A 20,983-nucleotide genomic window follows, 5' to 3' on the forward strand; every position below is an offset into this window, starting at 1 on the left:
GTTGGTAGATTTTCTTTCAATAAATTGTTTAAGATGAATAAAATCACCAGTGCATGCTTCTACTTAAATGTCCTACTTTCATGATATAATATCACTGTAGCATTCACTTTTTACATTTTCCATATATTTCACCTGAAAGTCGAATATCCCTAACTTTCTGTGAGTAGTGTATGCATCAGTTTTAAATAATCAGAAGGTAGCTTCTGCAGATATGTGAAACTGATGCCATATTTGAAAACTTAAATGCTTTTTTCTGCATATTAATTTCAGTAGAACATTTGGAACTCTGACTAAAAGGCGAAGTAATGAACGATATTACTGCTAAAACGTTTATCACCGATCTGAGGCTACTTTTTAAATCCCCTCCAAGTTGTTAATCCTGAAGTTAATTTTAGCAAATGCCTCTTTGGGGAAATTCATCTAGAGACACTGAAGACAGTCACACACACACAGTCTTCTGACGAGAGGAAAACAGGCCACAGTTTGATCAATACCACACTTGACCTTTGATATGCAATACTTGACAAGACAGTTTTCTAAAATAATCCAGCTGAGGTTGCAGAAAATTCAGTTTCCTGGTCTGAAATGACTCCAGAATACAGAGCCAAGTTCAGTTCACTGATTTAGAATAAAAAATAAAAAAAAAAAAAAAAGCATACATGGTTTGGGATCAGTTTAATTGTTAAAAATTTACAGATCGACATTTGTTTAAAGGATTGAAGCAAACAATCAAATTCACGATGCTTTGTGTAGGTTAGAAACTGATTTACAAACAGTAGGAAGAGTGCGAACAGTGGGAGGTGAGTGGAGGTTCACTCAGACTAACTGCCTCCAGATCAGTTCCTTAAAACTAAACAGTCTACAAATAGAAATTTGTTTAAGCATCAGACAAACTGCTAAAACTAACAGCAGTCACTCTTAACACACTGAGCTGTCTGAATGAAGTCAGCTCCTCAAACACAGCGGGGGGGTCTGAACAGCAGCCCTCTGATACTGCGTCAACATTAAACAGGTGAAACTTGGCTGTGTTCAAACAATACACCAACACCCAGGAAGCAATCTAAGCAAGCACAACCCAAAAGATGCAAATCTGCTGAGCCCAACAGGCGAGGCTGCAGGCTGCTGGACATATAATCACTCTTACCCTGCCCCCCCCTTACCCTCAGGACCAAAAAAATAAAAAAAAATCCAGTCCCTTTCCACCAGGTTAATTTACAAACTGTGGTCATGTAAGTCCATTAAAAAAGAAAAAAAATGCACCAGGACAAAAATTAAAAAGTGGGAAGCAGCACTACAGTATTTATTTATTTTTTTTAAATTCCCTACAGGTCAGACTGCTTTGTTCCTCTTCCTCTATACCCACACATGACGTTTGCAGTGAGCCACGGCCTGCGAGACAGAAACAACAGCAGGTTAGACAGACGGCCTCTCAGAGCAAACCTGTATGAAAGAGTTCACATGAATCCTGAAGGTTTTACAGGTGCTTCATGTCCCTGTGACAGGCTCAGGAATCCCAGTCCGACTACTCACATTGCACCGAGTCGCCGTCTCCATGTTCTTGCACCAGAATGCAGGTCCCCAGCTGCACTGCTCTGTTCCCAGCAGCCTGCGGACAGCCTCAGGGCAGGCTCCCACTTTCTGTTAAACACAGCTCGGATGTTAAACTGGACTACAGGCCTGTAGTGTAAACCAAATATCCATTACAGTTCTTTAAGACACTTCCTGGACTCATGAGCGCTCGTGTCCTCTGGCACAACCAACAAATGTAAGTGAAGACAACGTGTTCACGTGTCACTTAGTTATGAATGAACAGAGTGTACTCTTTACCATGCACACGAAGTCTGGGTCCAGCATCTGGAGCAGCAGCTGGACCAGCATTGGCTCGTACTGTTCAATCAGCTGGTCACACTGTTGAGACACACAGATTAACGTGAGGGCGTCACACGAAGATCTGAGAGAGTTATACGACGTAGGAAGAGGCAGCCTCTCACCTCAGACTGGAAGGAGTCTGGCAGGAAGCTGCAGACTTTCCTCACGGCCTCCTCGATCTGTGCCTCTGTAGCGTTCTGCTCCAGGATGCCGTCGATGTACTGAACGGCCAGCTTGCACACCTCGCAGTAGCCACCAACCTTAAAGCGAGTCTGGTCGAGTGCAGCTGGAAAGAATTAGAACACAAACCACCGTTACTACCCACGAGTAGAAAGACTTCAGGGGCAGAGACAGATGATACTAGAGAATAACACGCAGCATATTTAACCACCACATCCTGAGCTCTAAGCCAACTTACGGACAAATGCCCGGCTGGCATCATTGCAGAGAGCCAACACTGTGCACACAGTCTTGGGGTCAGCCTGCTCCACCAGCAGCTGAATGATGGCCTGGCCGTACGTCTCAATCAGGTCCTTACACTGGGAGCGCAGAGAGGAGGGCAGGAATGTGCACACCTTCTCCACAGCATGAATCACCTCCTCCTGAGAGAGAGAGAGAGAGGGATCAGCTATCAGAGCAGAAACTAGCTGTGCCAACACATACTGGATGTGTTATTAGCACACGTCCCACCTCTGTTGTCTGATCCTCCAGCATAGACTCCAGCTCTTTCATCACCAGCTTACAGATGGCACATCCTGGGGAGTCACGGACGCGCACCATGGGCTGGAACACAAAGAGGAAGGCTCTCATGTGCACTCAAACTGATTTTTATCTCGCATCAATATTCACACACACTGATGAGAGTTAGCAGGCAGGCTTACCTTAGACTTATCAGAGGCAGACTCCACCTTGGTGGCAGGGAAGAGCTTCAGAGCAGGTAGAGCCTTGGCAGCAGGTAGAGCCTTGGCAGCCTGCAGCTTTAGCATGGGAACAGACTTCTTCATGTCGGCACAGAAGCCAGCGTGGACACAGATGTCCTTGGGTTGCTGAGGACAGAAACAGACAGTTACTTTAGGATAGACGGCCTTACCTCTTTAATAAAAATAAAAAGCTTCCCACATTGCATGCCGTTAACATAAACCATGTGTTTGTAATCTCCACACCATTACTCCCCATGCAATATGCAGAAGTAAAAAAAATAAAAACACAACTAATGCAGCTCTCTTTTACCAGTTCCAAACACCAAGCAGATGACAACACTCAACCATACAGGAAAAAAGTTTTACATCTGCAACCTTTGAGGCATCCAACAAGATCAGTGTTAAAGGAAAAACCCATCATGTACAGCACAACAGGAGGTGCTTTTGATGGCACAGACTCTTTAATGTTAGTAAAACCAGTGCATCTACCATCCAAGCTAAGAGACAAGAGCCAACCACTCTTTAAATAGGACACAGTTCGCTCATTTGATGTCAAGAAGAGGGTCTTACAGCGGCCCCTCGCTGCAGTGCTCCAGTACACTTACTCAGTAGCCAAACAAGCAGAGAGCTCGGGTTAAGTAAAGAAGTCTCACACACACACACACACTTCGACCATCATCTGCATGAGTCTCTACAGTGAGTGAGTAGTGAGTAGCGCTCGGGGACGACAGCACAAGAAGCAGGAGCTATGAGTTAAGATGCTACAAGCTGAACACAGAAAGACCTACCTGTTCCTGTGGAGCAGCACACAAAACCCAGAGCAGGAGAAAACAGAGCCAGACAACATGAATGGAGGGGAACAAGTAAAAGGAGGAATACAGGCAAAAGACAACAGAAATTAAGGGGAGGAAGAAAAACAAAAAGAAAAAGAAAGAAAGCGATTTAAAAAGATGTGAATAAAAGTCAGCAGCAGGCTAGGTGGTGCTGCAGGACTACACATGAGCTTAGCACCACCAAAACATACTAAATTATCAGACTCATTAGTTTTGATGACCACTTCATTAAGCTCATCACTGATTAGAAGATAATGACCATTCATGGAATAATGCAGCTTAAAATATGCAAACAGAAAAAACGTTTCCTGAACTTTCTTTGAAACAAAAAGGGAAATCACGCTAGCTGGTGAAGTGGGGGGGGTTTCACTCACCATGGACATGAGCTGCTCGATAACGAGGGTGCCGTACTGGCTGACATACTGCTTGCACTGCGATGAGAAACAACAGTTAGTATACAGCATTTTCTAAGAGCGCTGATTTAATCCGCCGCCTCACGTGGGGGCTCTTACCACTCCAGACATGCTCGGCCCCAGCAGGTCACACTGGTTCTCAATGTTCTCGATGAGGGAGTCGACGAATGAGGAGTTTGCTTTGGCCTCAGCCTGAGCGTCAGTCAGGAACTTGATGCAGTCCTGGCACACGTCAACGCTTTCCTGAAGAGGACAAGACAGTATTACAACAGCAGCGACGGGTGGAGAACACGTTGCTGCTTGTGTGTGTGCAGACGAACCATGTACCTTTGGAGCCTCTTGTTTGGGGGCCTCCTGAGGATAGAGGAGCTCAGGCACATTGAGCAGGAAGGGGGCCACTTGCTGGGAGAGGTCGACCTGAGGGATTTCATTGGACACGAGCTGCTTCTGAACCTTCGCCAGGGCTGCCTGCTGAGACTGACACAGCCCGATGGCTCCGCACACCACAGCAGGATCCTCCTGCAGACACACGGCTGTAAGTTTCTTCAACAACTGGAACATTTTTAAAGTCACTTCAAGGCTAAAACTCATCAGGAGCTTCTGAGTCACGTTGCAGCTGCTGGAGCTGATCGCCCCCCCCCCTACCAGGCCAGAAGTCAGCCAGTCAGTCTGGTTTTGCTTCTCTAATCATCCACGGTGCGAAAAGCCTTCTGTGAAGCAGACATGCCCGGCCGGTTCTCAGGTTGTAGTGTTTTATTCAAAAAGCCTTGTATGTATGTTAGCTGTGAGCAGAACCAACCTCTGACTGACCCTTAACTTTAAAGCCTGCAACTGTCACTGGCAAATTAATTTAACATAAATTCAACTTAATCAAGATATCTAGAAAAGCTTCTTTCAGGATCTGTGAACAACCGTCTCATTTGTCCCAAAGCTGATGTAGCAGGTGAGAGTTGAAACAAAGGAAGAGACGCCAAGAAGCTCCCGGTCATGAGGCTCAGTATTACACAATGACCACCCTGTTCCCATTTAGAGTTGGACTCACTTCCCCATCAATAGCCCTTATTCAGCATGCTGCACTCACAGTCACTCGTTTTCCCTTTTTTAAAACACCAAGATGCAGACTGGATGATTTACTTAAGAGTCATAGATGAAGCTGAATGACGAAGCTTGTTTGGTTTGTCCATCAGTTTAATAGATCTGTGGCAAAAGCTTATTTGAGAGCATCCAGTGTGGTTCTACTAGTTATTTCTGTTAACTGGAATTTTCCTGCACGTGTTGAAGCTGAAAACAGGCCAAGACTGTGACCAACATGTGGACCGTGCTCACCAGTTCTCCAGTAATGATGCCCATGAGGATGGGGTAGTAGCTATCCACCATCTCCTTGCACTCTGCCGTCAAACTCTGATCAGGGATGAGCTGGCAGGCCTTCTCCAGGTACCCCAGAACCTCAGCCTGCCACCACAGAAACAACCAGACATCAGCTCAAGGAAACTCATCAACCGTCATCTCAGCTCACAGGGATGGTTTGCTAATCTTACCTCAGTGGCGTTGTCCTTCAGGATCTGCTCCACCACCATCAGCACCTCTTTACACAAGTCACACGGCACCGTTTTCTGAAACCAGACAACCGGGTGTTTAATAAATAAATGTATATATCCCATATTGTTTCGACACAGAAGTACATGTCTGTGTTGTATGAATGCACCCCCCCACACGTCAGGGTCTCACCATCTGGGGTTTGTTCCACACGTTCTGCTGGCAGTGGGTCACGGCGCCGCACAGAGACGCCGTCTTCACATTCTGACACCAGTAGGGGGGGCCACGAGCACACTGCTCAGTGCCGAGCAGGGGGGTCGCTATAGCTGCAGAGGTAGACAAAGAGCACAATTTAATACCTTTAGGACAACGCATGACTAAACCATAAGGCCGCAGGTGTTCCTGACACTTAAAGAGCAGCAGATACAGGCAATCCTTCAGATTAAATATTCAGGTTCTTCCTCTAATGTGACGTTGGTTTGAGTTTTACCTGCTATGCTGAAGAGACGTTTTAAAGAGTCACCTGGACTGAACATGATCAATAAGCTCAGAGAAAGGTAAGTAGGGTAACTAAAGAGCAAATGCTGTAGTCACCCCACCCGTCGATCAATGGGTCTCATGATAACTGATGACTGATTTTGAAGAAGTGTGTCAGTCTTGAATTTCCCCGTCCCCGAAAGGTTTTAATCATTTGCATTCAGCCGAGACTGCTGTGCAAGTTTAGTCAATAAAAAAAAAACACTCTAGAAAAACAGGTAGCAGGAAGTCAACCCAAATTTTTTAAATATTTTGCAAATGACAACAAGCGCCACAGGTTATAATTGTTGTGTATTTTCTTTAAACTGCACTGATTCCCTCAGAGCTACAAACCCTGGTTACCATGAAGCTCTGAATCAGATCAAGTGCACTGAAACCAACTGAGCGTATTTAGGTTTAAATAGGATTTTATTCAGAACGGCTGCGGTTGTACGTATTTAGGAAAGGTTCAATAAAAGACTGATATGTTCCATTCCAACTCAAAACCACCTAAACCAGCCAAAGACAACTGAATCACTGAGGGAGCCAAAGATCTGTGGACTTTGTGCTGTTATAAAACATTTACCCACAATGCTCAGTGTTTGATCTAGTTCAAGCTTCAGAGGACAACACGCTAAATCCTATTAGCTTTAATTGTTAAGTAATATAAGCACATGCTTTTAAATCTGGCACGATTTTCCCACCATGAACCAGCCAAAACCAGCCAGTCGACACCAACAGAGCAAGAGGAACCACCACCACCAGGGGATTATTTCTTTATCATCAGTCAGTCAATTGCAGAAGTTGACATATGCATGATAAAAAAAAAAAAATTTTATGGTTCAATGCAAAAAAAATGGGTTAATCAGTTCTCCATTTCACTCAGGCAGAAAAAGTGATGTGGGGAATAACCTAAGAGACTGCAGCTCTGCTTCCTGTCACCCTTAAAAAGGGAATTTAAACCAAATTTAAATAAAACCAGTGTTCAGAATATAAACCACAAACGTCCAGTGAGCGACCTTTGACAGGAGGTCAGGCTGCACCAACTAAAACAACAGCGTTACATCAGTGATAAACGGCAGCAGAGCTACAGTGCAGGCACAGGCAGGACGCTCCGAGTCACATGAGCCGTCAGACAGAATAACAAGCTGTTCTCAAGTGCAGACTGTACCACTGAGGGGGGGATGTCTGCAGTAAAACCTTTACAGGCAATAAGGAGATACAAGGCAGCAGAAATATACACTGTATGTTTCTATTGGCTTTATGCAATCAGCCTCGGCAGAAAAACAAGCTCTCAGAGAAGTCAGCAGAAAGAGTTATAACATCTGTGATCACGGCTCTGCAACGAATTACTCATCATAATGTGAGTGAATCAACATCACATGACACGGTGGGGCACAGGCGGCTTTACACAGGACTCAGATTACATTGTTCCACAACAGAAAGTGACCTATGAAACAGTTTCAGGGTGGCAGGCCACACATCGGTCTGAGCCAGCGGCCAGAGATCAGAGATCAGAGAACACTACACAACAACACTTGTTGAATGAGATGATGGAGCTCCAGCAGAACTGAGGGGAAATATGGAAGTGAAAACAGTCAAACTGAAGATAAGTACTGAGAAAGCAAAGCACAAACCCCATGACTGACGAAACCAAAACTGTCTGTAGACACAGTTCAGCTCTGATAGGTAAAGAATGTCAGTCACTCTGGATCCATATTTCAAACCAAAAAACAAACATGAAGAGTTTTAACTTTTTTTTGGACACGAAGCAACAACTTATCTGCTGCTGTCAGTGACCCAGTTTAAGTCTGACCGTAAAGATAAGCTAGGCTACCGTTTGTGCACATTAGGACAAACATCATTATGAAACATCCAGAGGAACAAAAAGCAGAAAACTGCGACACTTAAAGGCAGAAATGAAACTGGTGCTGTGGATGAAACCACAGCAGGTCAACAGAGCAGCAGACAGACAGACACAGAGGCTAACATCATGAGGCTAATCAGCTGTGACTGGGGTCGATTTAATGAGGAGACACATTCAACAACAAAGTGGAAGTGACCTCCAGGGTGTCAGCCAGCTGCTCTGCTCTGCTCAACACCTTTATATTGAAGTTTCTGGATGTTAACTGGAACAAACAGAGTTGCGGCTACGCTATTAGATAATGTTTGGCTAGCAGACTGGCGCTAGCTAACAGTTAGCTTAGCCGTTAAAAACTAAAGCCAAAATAAAGGCCTTAAAACCTTAAAGACAAACTAACACAGCTCCTCCGCACACTGACGAATCTGCAGCAGATTATTCTACTAATGACAGACACATTAAGTGTGTTTACATCATAATATCTGGTTATAATTAGCCGGTTTGCTCATGTTTAACGAAGCTAACTACTCGAATCGCTTCCGCATGTGAAGACGCAGTTAGTTACGCAACACAAGAAGCTTTTCTCTTCTCTGAGCAGCCTGAACACATAAAAACACTCCCGGCCTCCGCCGGACTGTACCTGAGGACACGAAGAGCAGAGGGAGCAGCAGCATGACTCCGCTGTCTGTTGGCTGGCGGTGGGTGAAGCTGGCTGGCTGACTGACGGAGCTCTCTGCACTGCGGACGGAGGCCTGTTGGTGCTTTTATTAGCGTCAGCTGACCGCCAGGGGAGCACGTGACCCGGCACGAGGTGCGCTTTATTATTCCAAACTTCAGTCATGATGTTAATATGTAATCAATCATCTATAGGAGCAGACCCCATAGTAAAATCATTCTTAAAAATCATAATAATAATAATAAAATAAATAAATAAATAAATAAATTAAGGGCCTGACTGAGAAACTTTCCTTAACTTGGCTGGAGGTGAATTATTCTGCAGCTTCATGTTTCTAATCCAAACACTGAGGTTCCTCTTTCCACTAGTTGCTGTACATCTTATCTCTTCTGACTCCTTTGACACTTTCCCGCCCTCAGAGCATCGGTCTGATAAACACTTTAATATCATCCAGTGTCAGAACGCTGCCGCTTTATTCTGAAGGACATTTTTGCAGTTTAGAAAGTTTTTTTTCCAACATGTCTTCATCGTCAAGTATAAACCTATTCTGGATAAACTGGCTGTAACCATATTCTGTATTATCCATCTACCTCATGTGGATACTGGGGCCTGTTCAGTCATCCCAGATTTATCTTCACATTTTTTCACTTACTTTTTTACATAAATAAATATTTTATTGCTCCCCACAGCTTTTCTCTCTTTCAGCTCTGGATATACACATATTTACATTTGTACACATCAGTTAAATGTTCAAGTTTGCTTTGTTCTGCTGTGTGTGTGTGTGTTTCAGTATCAGCACCTGAGAAAACTGGAGTCAAATTCCTCGTACGTGTTCACATACTTGGTGGATAAAGTTGGCTCTGACAGTAGTTTTTCCTCAGAAGAAAGAAATTTAAAAGACAAGAATCGAGGCTCATTTCTTGTCCATAGATGCACGGTGTGATTACTGTATTTGAGTTAAACGTGGCATCACAATACCCTTCCAGCCAATTACCAAGGATGAAGAAGCTTTTAAAAACATTGATAACCTTGATCTCTTTAAGTTGTATGAGGCTGTTTAATTTGACCAAACTCACCCACGTGTGAAGCAGCAGTGTCGGCTGTTCATTACCGACAGAGCTGCTGCTCACCTGCTTCAAAGTTTGAAGCTGACTAAACCACATAGAAGTCTGGAAATAAGAACACAAGTAGCCATCGTATTACTAACATGTGGAGTTAGAGGTCTAAAAACAAGGAGTCAAGATAAGAAATTGCACTTAATATATAGAAAAAAAAGTAGTTTATTATTACATAACATTCAAAAGAAGGTCAACAAACTCTGGAAAAGGTCAAAGAGGGAAGAATCACGCTGTACATCGTCTGGAGCCGTGAACCCTGTAAAACAAAAGGAAGAGCCGTTACACAGAGTCACGTTACAGCACAGTCAGCACAGCATGATCTCCATAAGCAGAAGGGGAAAGGACGCTGAACACGTTTAATGAGGCTGCTGTTTGAGGGCGATTAATCCAAAACAGACGCATCAGCTTCGGATTTTTAAAACACAAACTGAGCATCAAGAGCAGCCACATGTGGAAAAACCAGTCTGAAAAGGACAGAGGTCCCAACTCCTAGAAATAGACTATATCAATAATATAAATAATAATAACTAGGATTTATATCGTGTCTTAAAAGAATGATCATCAATCCACCAATCAGAACAGAGGAACAACGTGCTGGAGGTCTGATCAGCCAATCAGCACCAGCTGTGTGTAACTGTATCCGGGCAGAACTGTCCGAGGAACCACAGGAACAAGACGTGATGGCTGATGAACCAGAGGTCACATCTCTGAACAGGTTCCTCTAAAATTAAACATTTACGTGTTTGATCGAAAGCTTCAAAATAAGATAAGAGTCAATGAGACAGTTGGAGGATCTGAGAGTCTGTTTGCTTCTGTAGTGACACTTTTCTTTAAATACGTCAAATATGGCTGTTTTTATTTTATGTATGAGGCTCTACGTGGTCTTTAAACTAATTCACTAAACATAAGGCTAACACTAGAGGGCGCTGTGAGGGGCCACATCTGTGCGCCACAACTGGACAAACTGATCGACCTATTGATCTCAATAAAGGAGTCACACATATCCCACTTCTTCAAGACCCATCTTAAAAAATGGATAAAGACACATCAGACCTGTTGCACGATGTATTAAGTCTTTTTTATACTTGTGTATTTGTATTTTAATATTTGTAATGTTTCTGTTCTAATGTTCATTAGCGTGCTTCGTCTCTATCAAATCAATCAATCAATCAATAATATCTATAAACAATTATTAGCCTTTGTTGCAAAGAAGCCACTGCCTTTAAGCCTCACACTGTTGTGCATGTTCTTTAAACATCACTGGAAGCCTTTTACTTCCATTTACTGCCTCCTAAATTGTATCTTTCGAACCACAGGAGTGCCCCAGGGGTCCATCCTTGGTCCACTGCTGTTCACATTACACATAAATAACAGAATTCTTCCTAACAAATACTTCAATGTCTGTTTTTATGCTGATGACACTATTTTATACGCCCCAGGCTCCTGACAAGCAGCACATGTTAACCACAAGCTAGTTTTAAAAGCAGAACAGACTAAGCAGAAGGTTTTCTCCACCCGTGACCACAACTGTCCAACCATTAAAACTTTAAAGGAGTCACAGACTATCATTTTGACTAAAAATTTTAATTCTGTTTTGGATTTAAGGATGTCTGCCTCCATCCAACCGTAAAATTATTGTGCAATGAACCTTTAAGACTGTGGAGACTTTCTGTGTCACTTAAAGTTTTATCTCCTGATGTCTTTGCTGACTGTAGGAACTGTTAATGCCTCTTTGTCTTGTTAGTTTCACATCTATATCACATCTCTCTTGTAAAAAAAACATCTTAATCTCAGACTAAATACAGATTAAATGAAAATAAAAGCCCACTTTCATTTAAAAGAAGTGTTTTCAAATCTATTAGAGCTAATCAGAGTCAGCTAACACCGATAATGATGCACGTGTTCAGTAATAATTATCTTCATTTAAAGGTCCATTCAGGTGCTGCTGTGAGTTCTTACACTCAGTCACTGTTTGGGGCCACAGCAGGTGCTGCTGGACACCTGGACGTCCTTCTTCAGCACGGTGGACCTCACCACGTCCACGTCCCGGTGCAGGTGATTCAGGAGGCCCGTGAGGATGCTGGGGGACGAGTAGAAGTCCATGAGGAAGTAGGCTCCTCGGCTGTGCCTCTGGCTGTGCTTGGTGATCTTGAAGGGCAGCAGTCTCTCCCCCAGGTTCTCCATGTCTCTCACCACCGCGCCCCGCTCCATCAGGGCCTCCACGGTCCGCCGCAGCGCCGCCGCCGTCTCCGGCCGCTGCATGGCCTTCAGGATCAGGGACAGCTCGTAGCGAGGCATGGCTGCAGCCAGGAGGGAAGGTCCGCACGTTTCAGTCAGCGGCTGGTGTCACCGCTACAGGACGGCCATGTTGTGACACGAGGGGCGGGGAGGGGCTCTGGCGTGACGTATAAAGCATGCGACACGACCAATCAAATAATAAACAAAACAAAATAATAATGTTAATAATGAAATAAAATAATAATAAAACAACAACGATAAAACAAAATAATAATAAAACAAAATAATATCTAATATAATATGGAAAAAAAAGTTACTGACAGCGACACTATAATGATTTAATTGCTTTTTATTGAGTCGTATTTTATTTGTGATCCAATAAAAAGGCCTCAATCTACCAGAAATATCTTTTCAAATGTAGAGCAATATATATTTTTATTCAAGCATAACATTGTTTATGCTGTTTGGGTTTTCTAAAGCTTCCAACCAAAACAAAACAAATCCACAATAAAATGATGAATGATTTCTGCTCTTCCAGTGAAGATTTGGCTTTAAGAGCAACGACTGTGTTTTCTGTAAGAGTGATAATGACAACAGAGCATCTGTTAGTTTCATGCTCTCAGGAGTAAAACCACAGTGATGCCTCTTATAGAACACAACAGTATTATGTTTGGTGTTTTATTAGAAGACAAAAAAATGGATTTGATTTAGTATCTTACTTAATCTTGCCAAATTATTTATTCACAAGTCTAAATGTATAAAAACCCCACTCATTGTCATGTGCAATTTATAATAAACTCTTTGTTAAGTCTCTGAAATGAATTAAATCAAAATATGCCAAAGATCTCTATGTGTTACTGGAAAGTGTTTCTTAGCCCTAAATTATGATTTATCCATTCTCTGGTTATTTAGTTTTATTTATTCACTTTTTATAATTTTTCTGTGTGCAGTGTAGGTTAAAGTTTATAATAATAATAATAATAATAATAATAATAATAATAATAATAATAATAATAATAATATTAACAACAATGACAATAACAACGCTGCTACTAATAAGAACAATAATAATAATAATACTAATAACAATAAAAACAATAACAGCTCAAATCTAAAGCGGACGCACATATGACGTCATTATCACGCGCCTGCACACATGCGCACAAGTGAGGCTCCGGTCCACTTCCGGCCTTCCAGAAGGAGCACGGTGAAGATGGCGGCGGACAACTCGAGGCCGAGCGATCTCTACAAATGTGTGTATTCGTTCCTGCTGGAGAACAAGTTCACCAAAGCGGCCCAGCAGTTCCTCAAACAGACCAAAGTGGTAAGCTGCTCGCCCCGCGGCCGGCTGCACGCGCTGTCCGTCTCCAGGTGATGTCTGCGCACGAGGAGGAGCCGGGGCTCCACCTGACGGCAGCACGTGCAGCGGCGCACGTTGTGTTCGATTAAAGTGAAGTTTAGTCGGACTGTGCTTTGGTTTGTAGCTGCACTTTATTCAATGGCATTAGAGTAAGTCACGTGCTTCTCTGCAGGCTGCACAGGACCCCAATGAGGAGAGCCTGGTCAACATCTACAACTTCTGGGTGAAGTGAGTTTTGTCTGTTTGGTTCCTCTTTTAATGCTAAAGTTCATTTAGTTTATCATGATGTTAAGTATCTGTGTCTAAAGTGCTGCACTGCTAACATGTGGACACTTGGTCTGCTCCGTCAAACTGTAAATCCACCTTAAATCAGACTGTAAAGTAACATGTGGACACTTGGTCTGCTCTGTCAAACCTTAAATCCACCTTAAATCAGACTGAAGTAACATGTGGACACTTGGTCTGCTCCGTCAAACTGTAAATCCACCTTAAATCAGACTGTAAAGTAACATGTGGACACTTGGTCTGCTCCGTCAAACTGTAAGTCCACCTTAAATCAGACTGTAAAGTAACATGTGGACACTTGGTCTGCTCCGTCAAACCGTAAGTCCACCTTAAATCAGACTGTAAAGTAACATGTGGACACTTGGTCTGCTCCGTCAAACCTTAAATCCACCTTAAATCAGACTGAAGTAACATGTGGACACTTGGTCTGCTCCGTCAAACCTTAAATCCACCTTAAATCAGACCATGAAGCCAAACCTCCTCCTGCTCAAACTGGTGACATCACCAGGTGACACGTACCCCTGAATTTGTGACTCTGTGGGCTTCAGCTGATGAAACAGAGAACTGGACGTATGACGTGTGGTTAAACGGCGGATTCTCCCTTTTTTAAATGTCACTTCTCAGGTCTCCTGAAGCCAAGAAGCGAAAAGCGGTTCCCGACAAGGCCGGAGCTACGAACGGTCCGTCAGCCAAGAAGGCAAAACCCGGCGCAGAGAGCTCCAGCAGCGAAGAGTCCAGCAGCGAGGATGAAGAGGCTCCTGCAAAATCAAAGGCGGCGGCTCCTGCAGGTAGTTTGGAAATATTAGACACCGAACACATCACATGTACAGAATAACATACAGCCAGCTGGTCGTTACCATTATTCAAGTCCTGCTACACCCTCAAGTCAGAAATCAGCAGTTTGACACTAAACTTAAAAATGAATTGATTAAAAACTGATTTCACTGCCTCTGTTATCTGAACTGCACCCAAAGCTACAGTCTGCCATAACTGAGTTGTGTAATAATTTCCTATAATGTCTGTTTTAGCAGCCAAGGTGGCGCCTGTTAAAGCAGCAGCAGTGACTAAAGCTTCATCAAGCAGCAGTGAAGACTCCAGCGACTCCGAGGAGGAGCAGGCTCCTGCAAAGGCTCCTGCAAAGGCTCCTGCAAAGGCTCCAGCAAAGGCTCCTGCAAAGGTGGGAGGAAACATCCAGATGACAGATGCATCCCAGATCCAGTTGTCGTTGCCAGGTTTTGTTTGTAGGTTTATGCTGCTGTTAAAGTGTAGTTTCTGCGTGCAGGCTCCTGCTGCGAGGAAGAAGGACAGCAGCTCGAGCAGCGAAGAGTCCGACTCTGAGGACGAGCAGCCGGCCAAAGCTCCTGCACCAAGTCAGTTCACGGCAGAACTCATTAGACCTGCAGCCTGCTTTTCCTGTGACTGTGTGAACTAAAACTGTTTTACGTCTCAATAACAGAACCAAAGGCCGCAGCACCCAAACCGGCTGCTGCTGCTAAAGCTGCAGCTCAGAAAAAGCCGGAGAGCAGCAGTGAAGATAGTTCCTCAGAGTCTGAAGATGAAAAACCAGCCAAGGTACAATGCTACAGAGCGCAGCCACATCTGGATATTAGTACACGTCTTAGTTTGTCTTCGTTAGAAAAGTGTGTCTCAGTGACTTCAGGGTGTAACTGTTTGCTCCGTGTGTCCTGAAAGGCTCCAGTCAAACCTGCACCTGTGAAGAAGACTGCTGCCGCTGAGTCGAGCAGTGAGGACTCTTCGTCTGAAGATGAAGCTCCAGCCAGCAAAAAACCCAAAGTTGGTGAGTATTCCTCCTTTTTTTAATCCCACTGTTGGCTCGGTGGCTTCCAGACTGCACACGGTATCACCCTGACAGTGTGTGCCGTACGTCATGGTGCTCATCGGTGTCCTGTCATCCCAGCAGGAGCCTACAGCGCAGTCCCTCCTCCTGCTTCAGTGCAGAAAGCTGCAGCTGCACCAGCCGGCAAACAGAGCGACTCAGACAGCAGCGATGACTCCAGTGACGAGGAAGAAGAGAAGAAAGCTGCTGGTAGGAAGTGCCCACCTGTCTTACTGATGTGTCAGAGTTTTTAAAGGCATGTCTAACAGCATTGTTGCCCCCCCACAGCGAAGCCTGCACCAGTAAAGACCCCTGCAGCCAAACCTGCTGCAGCCAAACCTGCTGCAAAGAAGCAGGAGTCCAGCTCTGAGAGCTCAGGTAACATCACAGTCCCACTCGGTCATTTTCTACTCAGTGGTCTGATGCCTGTGAACAGGTGACACACGTTTCCTTGTTCACGTCTTTCCAGATTCAAGCTCGGACGAAGAGGAGGAAAAGAAGCCTGCAGCCAAAGTCACTCCGGCTAAGGCTGCTGAGAAGCCCAAACCCACACCTGCTAAGACGGCCGCGGCCAAAAAAGAGGAGTCGAGCTCAGGTAAGAGCCACCAGAGTGTGTGAGCTCAGGTAAGAGCCACCAGAGTGTGTGAGCTCAGGTAAGAGCCACCAGAGTGTGTGAGCTCAGGTAAGAGACACCAGAGTGTGTGAGCTCAGGTAAGAGCCACCAGAGTGTGTGAGCTCAGGTAAGAGACACCAGAGTGTGTGAGCTCAGGTAAGAGCCACCAGAGTGTGTGAGCTCAGGTAAGAGCCACCAGAGTGTGTCCTTCTGAAGAAACTTCCTTATTAGAAATGTCAGTACAACTCTGCTGCACCACAAACAGCCCAGTTTGAATTATTAAAGTGCACTTAACCTCTAAACCCTGTTTAGCTTTACAAGATAGTTATCTCTTCATTCATTTATTTATCCGACTGATTGGTCCAGGAGTTTGAGAGAGTAGCCGCGGACACAAACAGGTTTATGCTTGGCGGAGATAATAATTAGTTTAGTGAGGTGTTCCTAATAAACTGACTGTACATCCATCTGTCCATCTGCAAAATTTTAAAATGTCATTCCTCGCAGATTCAGATAGCAGCTCTGAAGATGACGCTCCAGCAAAACCTGCCACTAAAACTGCAGCCCCACCCACCCCTGCTGCTGCCTCTAAACCCCCAGCGAAGGCAGCAGAGAGCAGCTCTGACTCAGAGGACTCCTCTGAGGATGAGGAGCCAGCGAAAGCTAAACCAGCAGCTAAACCAGCTACCCCAGCTTCAAAGCCCACCACCCCTGCAGCAAAGCCTCCTGCTGCAGCCGAGAGCAGCTCAGACTCCGACTCCTCCTCTGAAGATGAGGAACCAGCCAAAGCTAAACCTGCAGCAGCTAAAACAGCTGCGCTGCCCTCAAAACCTGCTACTCCTGCAGCCAAACCTGCTGCAGAGAGCAGCTCAGACTCTGACTCTTCTTCTGAGGATGAAGAACCAGCTAAGGCTAAACCTGCAGCAGCTAAACCTGCAGCAGTTAAACCAGCTGCTGCGGCTTCAAAACCCACCACACCTGCAGCAAAGCCTGCTGCTGCAGCGGAGAGCAGCTCAGACTCTGACTCTTCCTCTGAGGATGAGGAACCAGCTAAGGCTAAACCTGCAGCGGTTAAACCAGCTGCTGCGGCTTCAAAACCCACCACACCTGCAGCAAAGCCTGCTGCTGCAGCGGAGAGCAGCTCAGACTCTGACTCTTCTTCTGAAGATGAAGAACCAGCAAAGGCTAAACCTGTGGTGGCTAAACCAGCTACGCCAGCCTCCAAGGCTGCTACTCCTGCAGCAAAGCCTGCTGCTGCAGCGGAGAGCAGCTCGGACTCTGACTCCTCTGAGGATGAGGAAGAACCAGTGAAAGCCAAGCCAGCAGCGGCTAAACCAGCGGCAAAGCCTGCAGCAGAGGATAGCAGCTCGGACTCTGACAGTGATAGCTCAGACTCTGATGACGGAGCCAAACCTGCAGTGAAGAAACAGACTCCGGCGGCGGCCACTAAACCTGCCCCTGCTGTCACCAAGGCTCCTGCAGAGTCCAGTGACGACAGCTCCAGCGATGAGGAGGAACCCAAGAAGGCAGCGCCGGCACCCAAACCCGCAGCCACAAAGGTGGCGGCAGCTCCAAAAAAGAAGGCTGAGAGCAGCTCCGACTCCTCAGACAGCTCCGATTCAGAGACCGAGACCAAGCCCACCCCTGCAAAGACCGCAGTCACCAACGGCAAGGCGGCAACACCCAAGGCGGCAACACCCAAGGCGGTAACACCCAAGGCGGTAACACCCAAGGCCCCAGCAAAGCCAGCGGAGTCTTCATCCAGTGACAGCAGCTCCGAGGAGGAAGAGGCGGCCAGTAAAACCACCGCAAAACCTGCTACACCTGCGGCATCAGCCAAGACAACCCCAGTGGCTAAAACTAAAGAGAGCAGCAGCTCCTCAGACAGTTCATCAGAAGAAGAGGAAGCACCACGCAAAGCAGCCACGGCCCCCAACACGCCTGCCACTAACGGTAAGACTGAGCTCGATGTAACGACTAATCACACTGGATCCTTCAAAGTAACTCTAACCACTAAACTGTGACTAGAAAGGCTCCGTGTGTCACCCTGTACCCCTCCTCTCCTCTAGACAGCTCCGGTACTCAGCTGTTCTCTAATACGAGCGTAAATAAGTCATTTCCCTCTAACGCACACAGGAAAGAGAAAGAGAGACGAAGAATCATCAGAAAGTGTAGAAGAAGAGACGGAAGTCAAGACTCCAAAAAACAAGAAGGCAACGACGACCCCACAGACGTTCCCTAAAGCCAACAAGAAGGTAAGAGCTGCTGGAGGCTCAGATATTCAGTCCAAACACACACACAAAGCCACAACTTGATGGGAAACCTTTTCTTTCAGTCGTCCAACGTACCGTTCCGTAGAATCCGAGAGGAAGAAGTAGAAGTGGATCCTCGTCTTCTGGACAACTCTTTTGAGGCGAAGGTGAGTTCAGTGACCACGGAGCGTTTCCACAGCAGCTCTGCACACCGAGGTCACGGTCAGTTACTACAAACATGTTTGTTCCTCTGCTCTTCCAGTCTGGAGCCACGGGGGACTGGGGGGAGAAAGCCAACGACGTGCTCAAGTTCACGAAAGGCAAGTCGTTCCGTCACGAAAAGACGAAGAAGAAGAGGGGAAGCTACCGCGGCGGAGCCATCTCCACCACCATCAACTCCTTCAAGTTTGACAGTGACTGAGGACCTTCTCGCTCTGCCCCCCCCCCACCTGAACTGTACTGTACCTATGTGATCAGGACTATCAGTTATCTGCCCCCCACTGCCATAAACAGTCCCTCCCTCGTCTCTACCCAGCAGCAGCAGCAGCAGAGTCGCTGAGCTTCAGGCTGCTGCTGCTGCTGCAGGCCGACGTCCATGTGACATCATTACCTCTTATGGCCACTAGGTGGCTGCAGGCCTCCTGTTAGCAGTAAACAGCCCCTCCGTTTGCCTCCTTTGAGCTCTGCTCTTAGAACGACTCTCTGTAACATACATGTTTGTCTCTGAATGAATTACAGCCATCACAAAAGGTTCTTCGTTATGCGTTAGACAGATTTTTTAATGGATCGCATGGATTCTTGACGTTTGTTTGGTTGTTAGTCGATTTTTATTTGGCCACGTTTAAACGTGGAGAGGGTGTGTGCTCGGGTTTCTCTTTTTTGTCTTTGCATTACATGAACATTTAGAGCAGAACTGAGTTTTAGACTATTTATTAAGTTTTATTCGACTTCAACCTTTAGGACCGCAGATGTTCTTCCTCTGTTTTCAAGCCATTTTGCTTTCAAACTCTAGTTTCTTCTGACGTTAGGACGCCCCTGTCCCGCCCTCCGTCAATGTTCATCGATGGTATCGAGCTTTTTCACCAACAGAACTGAGAGCCATGTTTGTTTCTATTGTTTGAATTGTCTACTTCTCTTATATTTTTTTTATTACTTCTTGCAGCAGCGATTAAAGATCTAACCAATTACATTTCTTTTTTCTTCTGTCTGCTTCGACCGTCTTGTTCCACACATGCACGCCTACAGTCATTAGCTCTGCTCAGACAGAAATCACATCTGGTATATCCTTCCTCTTCGTGAGGGGGTGCAGGCTGGACGAGGACGACCTGAAACGAGCATCGAAGCCACTAGATGGCAGTCGGCTCCCTCGTGGCTGCTGGGAGCGTCACGTGACCTGATGTCCAGGCTCGACCCCCTGAACGCTGTGACAGATGTTCTGGTGCACAGTAAACACAGAGGCCTCTCAGGTGGAGTGGTGACAGTACAGGGCTGCTCTTTTTTCTTAAAGGGATGTTCCACCAATTTAAAGGGGACACATGAAAAATACTTAGTGACAAGAAGTGGCAGATTAAAGGTCCCATATTCTGCTCTTCTCAGGGTCCAACTAGAACCTGTTTACATGTTAGAAACATTTTTCCTCATAGACGTGGCTGCTGCAGCTGTTTTCAGCCTCGTCTGAACAGAAACAATCTGCTGCTTCGGCTTCAACGTCTTCGTGGTGTCAGGAGCTGGTGACAGCGAGGTGGACGGAGGAAGTCTGGGTGGGTGGGGACCTGCTGAAGGAGGTCACATGATCAGCAGATCATGTCTTTTCTCATAGTTTGGTGTTCATTTAACAAACTGGAGACATTTATGTTGATAAGACACAAAAAGGGCATTTAACACGAGACCTTTAAAAACAAATGATCATCAATATCCTGACTGAGGGTCAGTGAGGTCTACAGACTGGACACACTTCCCATTATCCAAGCCCAAGGAGAGATACTGATGGGCTGGTACTCGCCATGACAAGTTAAAGGCTGATTATTATGCAAAATGCATGTTTTAATTAATTAAAGTCCATCTTTCAGTAAATGTTTGTGAAAACACACTGTTTGGATTTGGGTCCCTGTATGATGTCATTAGGGGATCTGTTGGTCATGTGACCTCCTCCAGCCCTTCAGCAGGCCGACTGTCTCCACCCACTGAAAACCTCCTGCGTCCACCTTCTTGTTTTGTCCTCTCGAACATCAGCTCCTGGTAACATGAAGATGCCTCGAAGAGGGCGAAGCAACAGAGAGAAGCTGGAAACAGCTGCAGCCGATCTCTGGAGGAGAAAAGTAGTGTTTTTTAAAACATTACACCAGGGGTCACCAACACGGTGCCCGCCGGCACCAGGTCCCCCCAAGGACCACATGAGTCGCCCCCTGCAGGCCTGTTCTAAAAATAACACAACTCACCAGTGAGCTGCGTCTAAAATTTTATTTTTTTCTGTTGCTATTCTTTTTTTAATCACACTTGCATTTATATAGATTTGAAAATGACAATATCTTAAAAATAAAAGAATTAGTTTAGATAGTTTTAGGTGAACTCTGACCTCTTCTAGTTCAAAGTTCAAAGGTCAGTGTTGTGCGCATGACAAGACTTTGGCGCTCGTGCAGAGTAAGCTAGCGGGAGCAGC

General features: G+C 45.5%; 4 protein-coding genes across 9 annotated transcripts in view; 1 reads left to right on the plus strand and 3 right to left on the minus strand.

Moving 5' to 3' along the window:
- Positions 1-1,698, minus strand: part of mgme1 (mitochondrial genome maintenance exonuclease 1) — a 278,413-nt gene extending 276,715 nt beyond the window's left edge. The window contains exon 1 of the mRNA XM_070840640.1: positions 1,691-1,698. The gene's annotated coding sequence lies outside the window, so the exon portion shown is untranslated. The remainder of the gene's footprint in view (positions 1-1,690) is intronic.
- Positions 659-8,708, minus strand: psap (prosaposin). 2 transcript variants are annotated; one of them, XM_070840638.1, is made up of 14 exons: positions 8,589-8,708; positions 5,764-5,897; positions 5,574-5,648; positions 5,362-5,487; positions 4,363-4,554; positions 4,135-4,278; positions 3,997-4,053; positions 2,751-2,915; positions 2,560-2,652; positions 2,288-2,471; positions 1,992-2,155; positions 1,828-1,908; positions 1,531-1,638; positions 659-1,389 (listed from the first exon to the last, which is right to left on the minus strand). In XM_070840638.1, exons 1-14 carry the CDS (start codon positions 8,620-8,622, stop codon positions 1,354-1,356), a joined length of 1,593 nt encoding a protein of 530 aa, XP_070696739.1. In that variant the 5' UTR covers positions 8,623-8,708; the 3' UTR covers positions 659-1,353. The 2 variants fall into 2 exon arrangements, with proteins under 2 accessions (XP_070696739.1, XP_070696738.1); XM_070840637.1 differs by having other exon boundaries at positions 4,135-4,554.
- A 1,172-nt stretch (positions 8,709-9,880) lies between these two features.
- On the minus strand, positions 9,881-12,104 carry mrps6 (mitochondrial ribosomal protein S6). The gene is made up of 2 exons (XM_070841361.1): positions 11,702-12,104; positions 9,881-9,998 (listed from the first exon to the last, which is right to left on the minus strand). Exon 1 carries the CDS (start codon positions 12,038-12,040, stop codon positions 11,708-11,710), a length of 333 nt encoding a protein of 110 aa, XP_070697462.1. The 5' UTR covers positions 12,041-12,104; the 3' UTR covers positions 9,881-9,998; positions 11,702-11,707.
- A 1,064-nt stretch (positions 12,105-13,168) lies between these two features.
- Positions 13,169-19,511, plus strand: nolc1 (nucleolar and coiled-body phosphoprotein 1). Of its 5 annotated transcripts, XM_070840634.1 has the most exons (15): positions 13,169-13,304; positions 13,513-13,568; positions 14,250-14,413; positions 14,654-14,802; positions 14,908-14,995; positions 15,082-15,197; positions 15,318-15,423; positions 15,544-15,672; positions 15,751-15,840; positions 15,932-16,057; positions 16,580-17,775; positions 17,806-18,025; positions 18,209-18,327; positions 18,408-18,491; positions 18,587-19,511. In XM_070840634.1, the coding sequence occupies exons 1-15, from the start codon at positions 13,194-13,196 to the stop codon at positions 18,743-18,745; spliced, it is 2,913 nt and encodes a 970-aa protein (XP_070696735.1). In that variant the 5' UTR covers positions 13,169-13,193; the 3' UTR covers positions 18,746-19,511. The 5 variants fall into 5 exon arrangements, with proteins under 5 accessions (XP_070696735.1, XP_070696732.1, XP_070696733.1 ...); XM_070840631.1 differs by having other exon boundaries at positions 16,580-18,025; XM_070840632.1 differs by having other exon boundaries at positions 15,547-15,672; positions 16,580-18,025.
- Positions 19,512-20,983: the final 1,472 nt, after the last annotated feature.

The sequence above is a fragment of the Pempheris klunzingeri genome, chromosome 12 (genome assembly GCF_042242105.1).
Source record: "Pempheris klunzingeri isolate RE-2024b chromosome 12, fPemKlu1.hap1, whole genome shotgun sequence".
NCBI classification, from domain to species: Eukaryota; Metazoa; Chordata; class Actinopteri; order Acropomatiformes; family Pempheridae; genus Pempheris; species Pempheris klunzingeri.